The 12642-nt window shown below is 42.5% G+C and overlaps 1 protein-coding gene across 12 annotated transcripts in view; it reads right to left on the bottom strand.

Annotated features, from left to right (window-relative positions):
• CLOCK (clock circadian regulator) overlaps window positions 1-12642 on the bottom strand; it is a 97944-nt gene that overhangs the window by 21507 nt on the left and 63795 nt on the right. For 11 of the 12 annotated variants that reach the window (XM_073341999.1, XM_073341996.1, XM_073341998.1 and 8 more), the window contains 2 exons: window positions 9423-9512; window positions 3499-3619 (listed from right to left, as the gene is read on the bottom strand). In XM_073341999.1, the coding sequence (XP_073198100.1) occupies window positions 3499-3619; window positions 9423-9512 (211 nt within the window). The remainder of the gene's footprint in view (window positions 1-3498; window positions 3620-9422; window positions 9513-12642) is intronic. The other variant, XM_073342003.1, reaches the window with a different exon arrangement.

Here is a 12642-nt window from a genome sequence, read left to right as displayed (position 1 = left end):
TGACTACAGATTATATAGTAAAACTTGAGTTCTGCTTAGCTATACCTTAACCAATCATTTTCCTGAAATTTAACTAACCAATCCTAACATGATTATGTAACCAATTATATCCCACCACCTCAATTAGTTTACACCCAGCAAAATTAATTATACAGCAGACAGGAACAATCACAGAACCAGACAGAGATTATACAGACAAACAACAGCAAAGTGGGAACTATAATGACAAAACAATACAGAAGTGAGGATTTCACATCCCAGCTATTGATAAGTGAGTTCTTGCCAGACAGGATGCTATCAAACTAAGTTTCCTTTTACATTTTCTAGGCACTTCCCTTTCTCTGGAGGTGATAGGAATACAATCCTGTCCTGATAGTGCCTAACAGCCCAATAGCACCTTATTTCAATGTGACTAGTTTGGAATGTGAGGATGTGACCATTCGCTTCCCAGCTTATGGCTGCCTCTGCTGCTTAGCCAAAGGCCTGAGCCTAAGCACAGGGCCACAGACTGTCACAGTAAGTGAAGGCCCTTACACTGGCAGACAGTGATTTTTTATACCTCTATCACTAGCCAAGTGATAAGAATACACCTAAATTCTTAGAGTATAGGCCTTTACAGACAGGCCTGAATATCTATATCCTAACAGAGGAGTATTGGTCTCAAGTTGCAGTGCGGAAGGTTTAGGTTGGATATTAGGAAAAACTTTTTCACTAGGAGGGTGGAGAAGCACTGGAATGCGTTACCTAGGGAGGTGGTGGAATCTCCTTCCTTAGAAGTTTTTAAGGTCAGGCTTGACAAAGCCCTGGCTGGGATGATTTAGTTGGGGAATGGTCCTGTTTTGAGCAGGGGGTTGGACTAGATCACCTCCTGAGATCCCTTCCAACCCTGATATTCTATGATTCTATGAATGAATACACCACACATGATAGGCATGTGTAGAACCCATGCATCTTGAAAGGTATGTTGTGGGGGGTATTGACTGTCGTAGAAATGGAGATATATCTGCAAGTTTTGCATCTGTTGTTCCAACGGTCTGGTGCTCCTTTGCGTTAGTGTGTCCTGGTTTGGAGGGGATGCAGGGGAGGGTGGGGAGAGGGCTTGCTCCTGATGAGGTTGGAGTGTTGTTTTTGAAGGCCAGAAGAGGGGATTTAGGAAAGATTTCTTCCATCAGCTCCTCCTCAAGGAATTCTTTTACAACTAAGACACCACCACCCAAAACTACTACAATTCCACTGACAGGTATAAGAAAAAAGAATCATCTGACAGGACACCCCCACCCCTCCGTGGATAAAATGAAATCCTCCACAAACATTATAGCACCACAGTCTTCCTACTACCAAAAGGACAAATATTCCTTAAACCTGATGTCAATGAGGCCAACTTCCCATTTAACAACAAACATTTTCTCCAAACCATGGGAACAGCCATGGGTACTAACATGGCTCCCCAATATACCAACCTTCTCATGTGCCCATTTGAGGAAGAATATCTGGAAAAATGTACCACAAAACCATCAACATACCTGAGATACAGAGATATTGACGATATTTTCATACTCTGGACAGAAGACCCAAACTCCCTCACAGATTTTCATCACAACTTCAACCAGAACCACCCATTGATCAAACTATCTCTAAAACGCTTCCACATCAGCATCAACTTCCTGGACACCATGATCAGATTCAACAATGGACTCCTATAAACAGCTATCCACAAGAAACCCATGGATCACCATATTTATCTCCACAGATCTAGAAACAGCCCCAGACTCACCAAAAAATCTGTTATCTACTGCCAGCCACTCAGATACCACAGAACTTGCTCTGAAGAGAAAGTCCGGAATACACTCCTAAATACACATAAAACTGCCTTCACTAAACAAGAACACTCCATTAGAGAAGTAGATCGCATCATGAAAGAGCCATCCAAATCCCCCAGAGAACCTGCTTCAGTAGAGCAAAAAACCAACCAAACAAAAACACCCCACGGACTGCACACCTCTAGCTCTCACCTATCACCCCACACGGGAACCCATAAGGGGTACCATCAAACAATTACACCTGTAGTTGATGGGGACCATATCCTGAAAGAAATCTTTCCTGAACCCCTCTTCTGATCTTCAAACAATCCCACCAAGCTAATCATGTGAAGCACAAACCAGAACTCACCAACTCAAACTGGCACCAGACTGCTAGAACAGATGCAAAGCCTGCAGACATATCATCACTTCTATGATGATCACCCCCCGACACAACGTAACTTTCAAAATTCATGGGTCCTAAACATGCTTGTCATAACATGTGGTGTACCTCAACCAGTGCATCAAATGCCTCAATAATAACTTTGTGGGTGAAACCAGATATCACTATGGTCTTAAATAAACTCACACAGAAAAATGATAAAAGACAAAAATACCATATCACCTGTGGGTGGACACTTTTCACAGAGCAATCGCTTCCTGTCTGATCTTTCAATACTCATCCTCAAAGGAAACCTGCATAGCACCTTCAAAACTGAGCCTGGGAACTTAAATTCATAAATCTGCTAGACACCAAAAACTATAGATTCAATAGGGGCACTAGTTTTAGGGCTCATTACAATAATTTGTAACACACCCCACTGCCTGCTATCCCTAATCACCTTCGTCAAACCCCCTATGAATAACAATATAACCCTCAATTGCAGATTTCCTTTCAAGTGGCTTCCAACAACATGCCTTATCCCTTTTCCCTTATGCTTAGCAATCTGTCCCAACTTGTATTTAGCTCAGACACTCTGATTTCCTTTCCTAGACCGGAAGAAGAGGTTGGTATAGCTCAAAAGCTTGATCTTTCCATTGACAGAAGTTGGTCCAATAAAAGATAATACTTCACCTACTTTGTGTCTCTCATATCCTGGGACCAACATGGCAACAACACTACTGCAAACAACATATTTAATAAAGAATTTACTATAAATGCTGCGATGGAAAAAAAATGGCCGTGGCATTTTATTTTTTTCCAACATGGAATTACCCAATGTAGTGGATAGGAAACTATGGGATTTGTGTTTGGAAGGGCTCAGCAGCACTCACTCTCCATACTTCAGCTTTATAGAGAAGCCACAGAAGAGTGGAACTCCTACAAGGGAAGTTTCCATGGACAGCAGCCTAATGGGAAGTGCCTGGAAGTATGATTCCAATTGTGTATGACGTAATAGGTCTTCATCTTCTCCAGCTGCTATGATTATGTGACAATAAATTATAAACAGAAATACTTTCTCTGTGTTTTGGAAATATTTATGACATGCAATGTTATTTGGTCACTGGGAAATTTTAAAATAAAATATCGATTTACTTCAGAGAATAAAATGACTATGAATCATCTTTTTCCTTTAAGGCTGTAAGTTTCACCCTGAAATCCCATATGCATTTACTTCCACTGAAACCGAGTTGCCCATATAAAGACTCTATGATAAGACTCCCACATCGAGCAGATTTTTTTAGCAATACAACTTACATTTTAAATATTCTTGTGTCAATGAATCACTTTCCAGCAGATGAGTAGACAGTATTTTATAAACCTCTGAATGTTCCCCCTCTGGGATAAAATTAAATATACTCTGATCCACAAGATCAGACTGAAAAAGAAAAAAAATTTCAGAAACATTTTAATAATGCAAGACATGACATCTTTGCAAAGCCCATTGTTTTAATGTAAAACAATTAAAGAGGTCAAGGATGAGAAAACAAACATACAAAAACAGTATAGATTTAGCAAAACCATCTTCTGAGGCACAAAATACCATTTTGCAAGAAGTGATCAGCTCTTGATTGCACAGATTTTTGACACTGTTGGAGAAGTTACTTACCTTGTGCAGTAACTGGAGAACTTCGAAATATGCCCCCTGTGGGTGCTCCACATGAGGTGTGCCTGCACCCTGAACCTTGATCTAAGTTTTTTTGGTAGCATTGTCCATGAAGCCCATGCATGTGCCCCGCAGATCCTCATGTCCCGTACCAAGGCTATATGGGGCTTTGCACGTGAACCACCCTCAGTTCCTCCAACACCACAAAGTTCCACTGAAGCAGAGGGGAAGGAGGGTGGGCAGTGGAGCACCCAGAGAGAGACACACCTTGAAGAACTGCAGTTACTGAACAAGGTGAGTAACCTCTTCTCCTTCGAGTAGTGTTCCTATGGATGCTTCACTTCAGGAGACTTCCAAGCAATATCCCCCTTAAGGAGGTAGGAGATTTGGAGTAGAGTCCAATACAGAAGAGAACTGCATTGCCTACAGCAGCATCTGATCTAGCTGCAAACACCAAGACATGATGATTAGAAACCATGAACAGAGTACCAAGTTGCCACTGCAACTGGTGCATCCTTAAGTAAGGCTACAGAAGTACTTGATGCTCCTGTGGAACGTGCTATCACTCTCAAAGGGGTTGAACGTGAGTTCGGTTGTAAGAAATTTTAATATATCCAGAGATCTACTTTGATAACCTCTGTTTTGAAATGACCAAACCCTTGTTTCTCTCTGCAGTGGCTACAAACAGTCTAGGAGATCTTCTAAATGGTTTGGGCCTCTCTCTAGATAAAAGAGTAATGCCCTCCTGACATCTAGAGTATGGAATATAGCTTCTTGACTAGTCCAATGTTGTTTGTAGGTCGAGAGTTGCAAGCCAATCCCCTAAATATAACAAGGGAATTATTGCTGGAAGGGTCTCCAGGTTTGGACATCAGAAAGTACTTCGAATAAAATCCCCTTCCCCTGTGCTAGTACAGGACCTGGTTCTATTGCTCCTAAACACAGAAGAAGCAATCTCTTGCACCAGCAACTGATTGCAAGAAGAGTTCCTGAAGAAGGATGGGGAGGAGGAATGGGTACAAGGGATGGATTTGAAATGGATAGTTTACCAAGATGTTACGGCTTCCAAAACCCATTTGTCTGATTTTATATTCTCCCATACAGCCCCAAAAGGGGAGAGAGGACACCTGAGAGAAGGGAGGGGTAGGAGGTTGCAGGTGTAATCCTCTGTCTGTTGGATGGTTGACACTCTTGACCACACCATCAAAACTGTTGCTTGGAGGACGTACACGGCTGAGGAGATGTAGCTGTAGCTGAAGGAATTTTTTCTTAGAATATCTTGGCTGGGGGCTCAGATGGCCTACGATAAGTTGAACAAAAGGACTGGGTATGCTCTTTGTGCCATCTGAGACCAATTACATCTCCTTCTAATATAGAAATATAAATCCCTAAGGATAACAGCATGGTTTTCGAGTCCTTCAAAGTGTGGAGAGATGTATCCATCGAGTCCACAAAGAGCTTGCCACCATCAAAAGGAAGGTTATCAATGGTACTTTGGACCTCTCTTGGGGAACCCAACAGCTGAACTCAAGATGCTTTTCTCATGACCACTCCAGTGGATACAAACCATGATGACATATCTGCAGCATCCAAGGAGACACAAAGTAATGTATTTGCCAAGAGTTGACCTTAAATTGTTCATGATGTTCTTCCGGCAAGTGCTCAACAAACAAAATAAATTTGTTGTAACTTAAATAGTTGTATTTGGCCATGAGCACGTGATGATTTGCTACTCAGAAGCATGGCTAACGAGTAAGACTTGTGACCAAAAAGATCTAGTCTCTTGTAGCCCTTACTATATGGGGTGGACTTCGAGCTATGATGTCTGCCTTGTTCATTAACAGCCTCCACTACTTGGGAATTTGGAGCTGGGTGAAAAAAGAGAAACTCTGATTCCCTGGCAGAGACATAATATTTTTTATGCGCTCTCTTGCAAGTTGGGAAACCACAGTTACCACACTGCTTAACAGTCTTAACGGGCTCCAACTGGACTGGTGATCCTCAAAGATGTCAAAGTGTACAACATATCCAGGAGTTTATTGTTAGACTCCTGAGTCACTTAACGGTATCTGAAAGGATGTCTGAAATTTGCTTAATCAGTTCTTGAAACTGCCTGAAGTCATACATCAGAGAGAGCGGTGGAGGCATCACAGCCTCATCAGGTGATGAACAGGAAATATTAGTAAGTGGAGCCACCTCCATACCCATCCTTGCTCCTCAAAGGTCTCCTCCTTTGGCATAGATAGTAGTAAAGCAGGTTGATAATGGGTCCTTTTCTGCTCCCTCATGTGGTATAATGACTTCACTGTAAATTGCTGGTGACAGAACACCCAAGGGTACAAGGAAGGCCTGAGGTGGCATAGGTGGAGGCATCCATCTGTGTTCCTGCCACGTTGGTCCTAATTGAGGTCCAGCTTCCTTCATTACATCAGTATAGGAAGGAGAATGATGTGTCCTAGACTAGACAATGGAACGGTGCAACCAATATTTGAGGGTCTGAAGAGTCCTCTTCCATACAGTCCAACGGAGGAGAGAGCTGTTCAGCTTGAAATGTAGATGGGGGTGAGTATGTAGCGGGGTCAGTGACAGAGTCTTGACACTGACAACCTTCCCCTCCCCCCACTCATTAACAGAGGATACTCTGGCTCTGAAGATATTAGCAGGCCTTTAGGGTGCCTAAATTGAGGTACTGACAATAACGAAGATGATGTCAAGCAAGAACCAATGGAGGATGGCTTCAGTATGGATTCAGCTAGTGCTGAATGTCTGGCATAGGTGTAAGTCTAATCTAATTCCAGCAGTACTGTAGATGGCCAAGTGGTCTTTGGTACCATTGAGTTTTGTGCTACCAGTACCGAGTGCTGTTCAGGTATGGGTTTAGAACTTGTCACCAGTGTCTGCTGCTCTGGGTACTGGCACCTGAATTGGGCAAAAAGTCTGTCAGACAACCGAGACACAAGGTGGGTGAGGTAATATTTTTTATTGGACCGACTTCTGTTGGTGAGAGAGACCCACTTTCGAGCTTACACAGAGTTTTTCTTCAGGTCTGGGAAACTAACTCAAAGCGTCACTGCTAAACACAAAATTTGAACAGATTGCTGCAATAAGCCATAAATCGGTATCTCTATTCAGTCCATGATTTTTAGTGAGTAGCTAGACACCAGATTTATGGCTTATTGCAACAATCTGTAACCCACTAACAACACCCCACCTTTCCTGCTTATGACTGGAGGTGTGTTAACAGGCAACTTCACCTTGACTGGTCCCTTAAAATAAGCGTTAACTACTAATGCTAAACAATCTGTTTAAATCTTGTGTTTAGCAGTGAAACTTTGAGTTAGTTTCCCAGACCTGAAGAAAAGCTCTGTGTAAGCTCGAAAGCTTGTCTCTCTCACCAACAGAAGTCGGTCCAATAAAAGATATTACCTCACTCACCTTGTGTCTCTAAGATCCTGGGACCAATATGGCTACAACACCACTGCATTAGACAAAAGACTCCTCTTTGCTTTTGCAGTATTAGAATCACCTGGAGTTTGCATGCAACTCCCCTTAGAACCCGAAGTCTCTGTAGTCTTCTTATGGGTCAGTGACCTCCAACAAAATCTTGATTTACTCCTTACATCCTTCTGCTTAGAAGCAGATGTCAAGACTACCTCCACTGAGGATTTTGGTACCTTAGATGTATTTAGTGCTATGGTACTGCCTCCATCTCTAGCAGTTTCCAATGACCAAGGTCTTGATGTGGACAGGGCACTGGTGGTACTGGAATGTCTATGTACAGTGTAGTCCTCCGCCCTAGGATCCAAAGGTGGTCACAAAGCTTGCTTCATCATCAGAAGTTTAAACTTGATCTTGCACTTACTGGGGATACATGTTATCTCCCAAACAGTGGAGACACGGGGAAATGTCAGTTACTGAATGGTAATCACTGCACTGCGGGAGAAGCACCATTTGAACCCAAGAGAGTGTGGCATTCCTGAGTAATATAATAAAAAATGACCCCTAAAAAGGGAAAGCTATTAACTGCTATCTAACTACATAGTAATAAAATGTTTTTTTCATTATTTAGTTAGTTAAAGGAAATGAAAATAAAAGGAACAGCTGTTCCAACAGCTATAGAGACTACAAGGTAACTAACTAATTATAGAATACTAGAGCGAACAGGAGCACAGTAGACTCCGTCTCTGGCCGAAGGCAGTTGAAAAGGGCCCGCAAAGCCGCATGTAGCCTCGGCATGGGACAAGATGTGTGGGACTCATGCACTGGTCCAGCAGGCACAAGTACAAAAAAATCTCCAATCAAGGGTGTAGGTGCACCTAATGTGAATCACCAACAGGGACACAACTGGAAAAAGAAATAAACGTTACTGTAAACACAACACAGATACATATATGTAAAAGCATACTGGAACCTACTGTCTTTCCTGTGCTCTGATAATTTCAAATAGTGAAGCATTGGAGTCAAATTGTGTACTGTTGATTTAAAATATCAGTACACATTTTTGCCTCTTGGTGGCAATGAAGATTTAAAATCATCTTGAAAAACAAAAACAGAGGTGAGACAAGGTAGGTGAGGTATCATCTTTTCTTGGACCAACTTCTGTTGGTGGAAGGTACAAGCTTTCAAGCTTCATAGAGCTCTTCTTAGATAACAAGAAAGTATTACTGATACTGTTTCTATGCACAAATACATGAACAAAATCTCCAAAGAAAACAACCACAGAAGATATGTCTTAAAAAGAAAAAATTGAACTTAAAAGTTGTCCCTCTGGAACCAACTTTTTGGAGTTGAGGAAATGTTAATTTTGTTTATTTGGAAAACCGAGTCATTTATGTGTTTCTCATTTTAAGACAAGTTCTCATTCTAACACAGTTCACATCAAAGGTTAATTTTTTGCCTTGCAGAACCATTGGTAAAAAATTTCTAGTCAATGTGGATACGTTTTATAGACATTTATAAATCAGATCCAGTCTGACACAACTATTGTTTTTTGCCTCAGGTTTATAATTGATAAAGAATTTTATATAAGCACTGTTCTCCCTTTAAAATACTATTTGCTTTGGTTTCAGAAGAGTAACACTCCCAAGTGACACCTATACTAGCATGGACTAGAGAGTAAATATATCAATGAGATTAGCAGTACAAATAAAGATGAATGAGATGCAGTACAAATATGACATATAAGAGTCAGCCCAGTCAAGCAGCAATAGCATATTTGTTCCTGGTGAGCCCCGAGTTTGGAAAGTGACCAGGGTAACTAAAGATCAGTGGACAGTAGTTTCAAGTACCAACCATGCTTCTCTTTAGCAGGCTCAGCTGATGAGTAATGGAATAACAGTAACAGTGGCCTCTGAGGAGAGTGTGTATTCCTCTTTTCCAAATGAGGAGATTAAGATTGGGGACAGATCAATAACCGAGGGGGGGCGGTGTTTTAGAAGAAAAACAGAGGTTTTGGGACAGAACATATATTGTCTGTGCTCCAAGTGCTTAGAGAGGTGGAAGGTTAATAGTGCTTGCAGCAAAACCTAGTCCATAGACTAACGCTGATATCTTATTGGAAGCAGTTCATACTTACTGGCAAATGTTCAAGTAAGGGAGTTACACTTTCAGACACATATATTATACTTCCATCTGTCATGATTGCTAAAAAAAAACCATCAAGAGCCTGAAATTAAACATAATGGGCAGTTAAATGAAAAGGAACATAGTACAATGCACATGACAAATCAAAAAATCTATATTTAACATAAGAATGAAGGCTAGATTGATTTCATTTTACTTACTCTAAAAACAATGAGAGCATGTGTTATCACTAATACCTTTGAACGTCATTTGTACTATATTAGCTTTACCATTATAATTTTTCATACCGTTGTGTTCTCAAAAAGCCATCTATAATTTACAAAACTTTGGTTAGGAGATAGATCTAACTATTGGCAGGTTTGTTTCCCTCTTCTCCCACCCCTACCCTACTAGAATTCTAGTCTTTAAAAAAAGAACATGGAATGACAAGGAAGCAAGGTAGTGCTAAATGGGAAAATGGAGATTGAAAAAAAGAGAAAATAATAATAGGCATAAAAAAATCGGAGAGAGGGAAGAGGAAAAAGGATGAAGGGTAGAAAGAGAAGGAGGAAATGGTAGATTTCAATTATTAAAATCTCTTAAGTTCCAATTCTTTCCTAAAGAAACTCCGTAGAAAATAAATATTCACCACCTCAGATTAAAATTAAGAAATGGGAAGGCCATGGGTTTTAATAAAACTTACCTGTGGCTGCTTTAATTAGTGGTTTAAAATTTGAGTAAGCTTTAACATTCCTAATTAAGAGCACAATTCTGGCATTCTTGTTCCTTGGAGTAGTACCTGATCACCCAAAATAATAGTAGTAGTCCCACTGATTTCAGTGGAAATCCTTATCCTTGTATGGTAACATACCATACCACTTCAGGAGAACAGAAATGGAGGTAGTGAGGAAGTAAGTTTAGCAACACCCCCTCCACCAGTTGACATATGAGAAGCCTTCTCCCCTTCCCTGGGTCAAGAGGGAGGTCCTGGGCCCATGACTTGCATTTGCTGAGCTAACCGCCTCGTTACCAGCACCCAAACATCATTGGTGTTGTTACTAAGCAGGGGTAGGCTCAGTAGGAAAGGGTAATAGAACAGGAGTTGGAGCAAGTGGGGACAGGACAACAGGGGAAGGGGCGTTCTCCCTCCTGGGATTCAGAGGCACCTAACGCTCATCTTTTCTAGGCCAAGGGACAGTCCCTTCAGATGTACCCTGAAGCCCAGCAAATGAATCACTGAGCCTGCCCCAACTAGTAATGTATGTGATAAAGGGAGTCCTGACAGAATACCACAAAGGACCCCTCCAATCTCCAGCAGCAATTGGATGGTGACTTCAATGTCTATGGAATAAGAGCATGTGACTGAGGAAGAGATACTTGCACCCCAGAGAAGGAAGACTAAGAGGGGAGACCAGTTTCCCCAGGGATGAGAGGGCAAGCAGGAGGGTAGCACTGGGGAGAAAGGACGGGAGAGGAACTAAGCATCACTGTATTCTCAGGTCTTCCAAGAGCTTGAGGGAAACAAAGAGACCCCCACCAAAATGCCCTTCTGCACCGCCTTCTGGGCAGCAACCTCTGCTGCCAGGAAGACGACGACCTTTCTGTACATCTTAGAAGCCATCACAATGTCCATGGGCCCCACCATCTGAGCCTACACCTGCACACAGGTTTCGATGTGGGATGAGGCGGCCACTAGGAGACAGCAAACACAGTGCCTCCTATTCAGGGAAGGGAGAGGGGGCCCTGAGTGCCATAGATGGAGAAGGAGGAGATGACAGCAGCAGCAGCAGTAGTGGCAATGGTGGATGGAGGGGCCACTGCAGATGGTGATGGGGCAGTGGGTAGGGCTGTATGCCTGTGGAGCTGAAGGGTAGGCAATCCCAGAGCTGATGGAAGAGACAGCACAGGGAGGGTGAACACTTGCCAGTAGCTGGGCCATGGCAGTAGCAGCTGCTGCAATGGAAGAAGCCAACTGGGCAGGGCTCTTTCCCTTTTTTCTTGCCCTGGCCCTTCTTGCTGACTGAGTGGGCCACGTTGTTGTTGATGGGTTTAGCAGCCAAGTCCTTGCCTGTGCCTTTTGCTACCACCCAACTGGGGCAACGATGGTGCCGGCAGAAATATGGGTGGTAGCCACAGGAGTGGAAGGGGGAAGAAAGCTGAGGTGAGAGGACCATGCAAGATGAAGGGGAGGCAACAGATATCCAGGGCAGATAAATGGAAGGGATACAGTTATCAGATAAAATGGACTGGGAAAGGATTGGAAAGAAAGCATCCATTATGGGAATGGAGGAAGGGGGTTCGAGACTCCTACATCTGGTATAGTGGGGAGCCAACCCACCTGCTTTTATAGCCCTCTTAACGTTCAGACAAAGGGAGGGTGGTGGGGGTCAGGGAGCAAGTTGGAAAGAGGGAGAAGTGACAACAAGAGATGGTAATGTTTAAGGAAATGATGATGAACTATATTGTACAATTTATTGCCAAATAGTTCCAGATATTTTAAGTGATTAAAGCTGTGGCTTTATTCCACATCCACTACCTACTGTCTTTCTTCCAATGGGGCTGAACAAAGGATGGTCTCATGGTTAAAGCAGTCAAATAATGCCTGTGAGAACCTGATTCTATCCCTGCCTCTTCCACAAAGTTCCTAAGTGATACTAGGCAAGTTGCTTAAACCAGATTTTTCACAGGTAGTCACTGTTTCTGGGCACTCAACTTGAGATCCTGGGGTCTGATTTGCATAAGCGTTGAGCACTCTCAGTCTCAACAGAAGTCAATGGAAGTTGTGCTTTGAACATATGAAGTGGTACACAATGCTCAGCATTCTGAAAAATCAGGTCCTATGTGTAACAAATTGTAAACCCAGAATTAGTTTATACTTTTGTTGCCAGTATTGCTCCTCTTGGCCCAAGTGGTTAACCCATATTCAGGGCCTCACATATTTGTTTCCCCTACAAGGAGAAATGAATGATGAGTCAAATTTCTTTGTATAAACACAAAATTGCAGGGAAGTTCTGTTCCCCTGGAACACCATTGAAAAACAGCAGGCAGCTTCCTTGCTTACAGTTTCCTAGTCTGCCTCTGCAACCAGCTCTGTGCCCCAAGAAGCTCTGTCTCTCTGCTCCCTCTCAGGGCCATGCTCACGAGTGCTTCTCTTACTTTCTACTGGCTTTCTCCCAGCTGTTTGAATTTCTAAACAAGATAAACTTTTAGCTCTTTAAGTGCTTGCTATAGCT

The sequence above is a fragment of the Lepidochelys kempii genome, chromosome 4, assembly GCF_965140265.1.
Source record: "Lepidochelys kempii isolate rLepKem1 chromosome 4, rLepKem1.hap2, whole genome shotgun sequence".
Classification (NCBI taxonomy): Eukaryota; Metazoa; Chordata; order Testudines; family Cheloniidae; genus Lepidochelys; species Lepidochelys kempii.
Note: the sequence above shows the minus strand (reverse complement) of the source record. Positions and strands in the feature narration are given on the sequence as shown.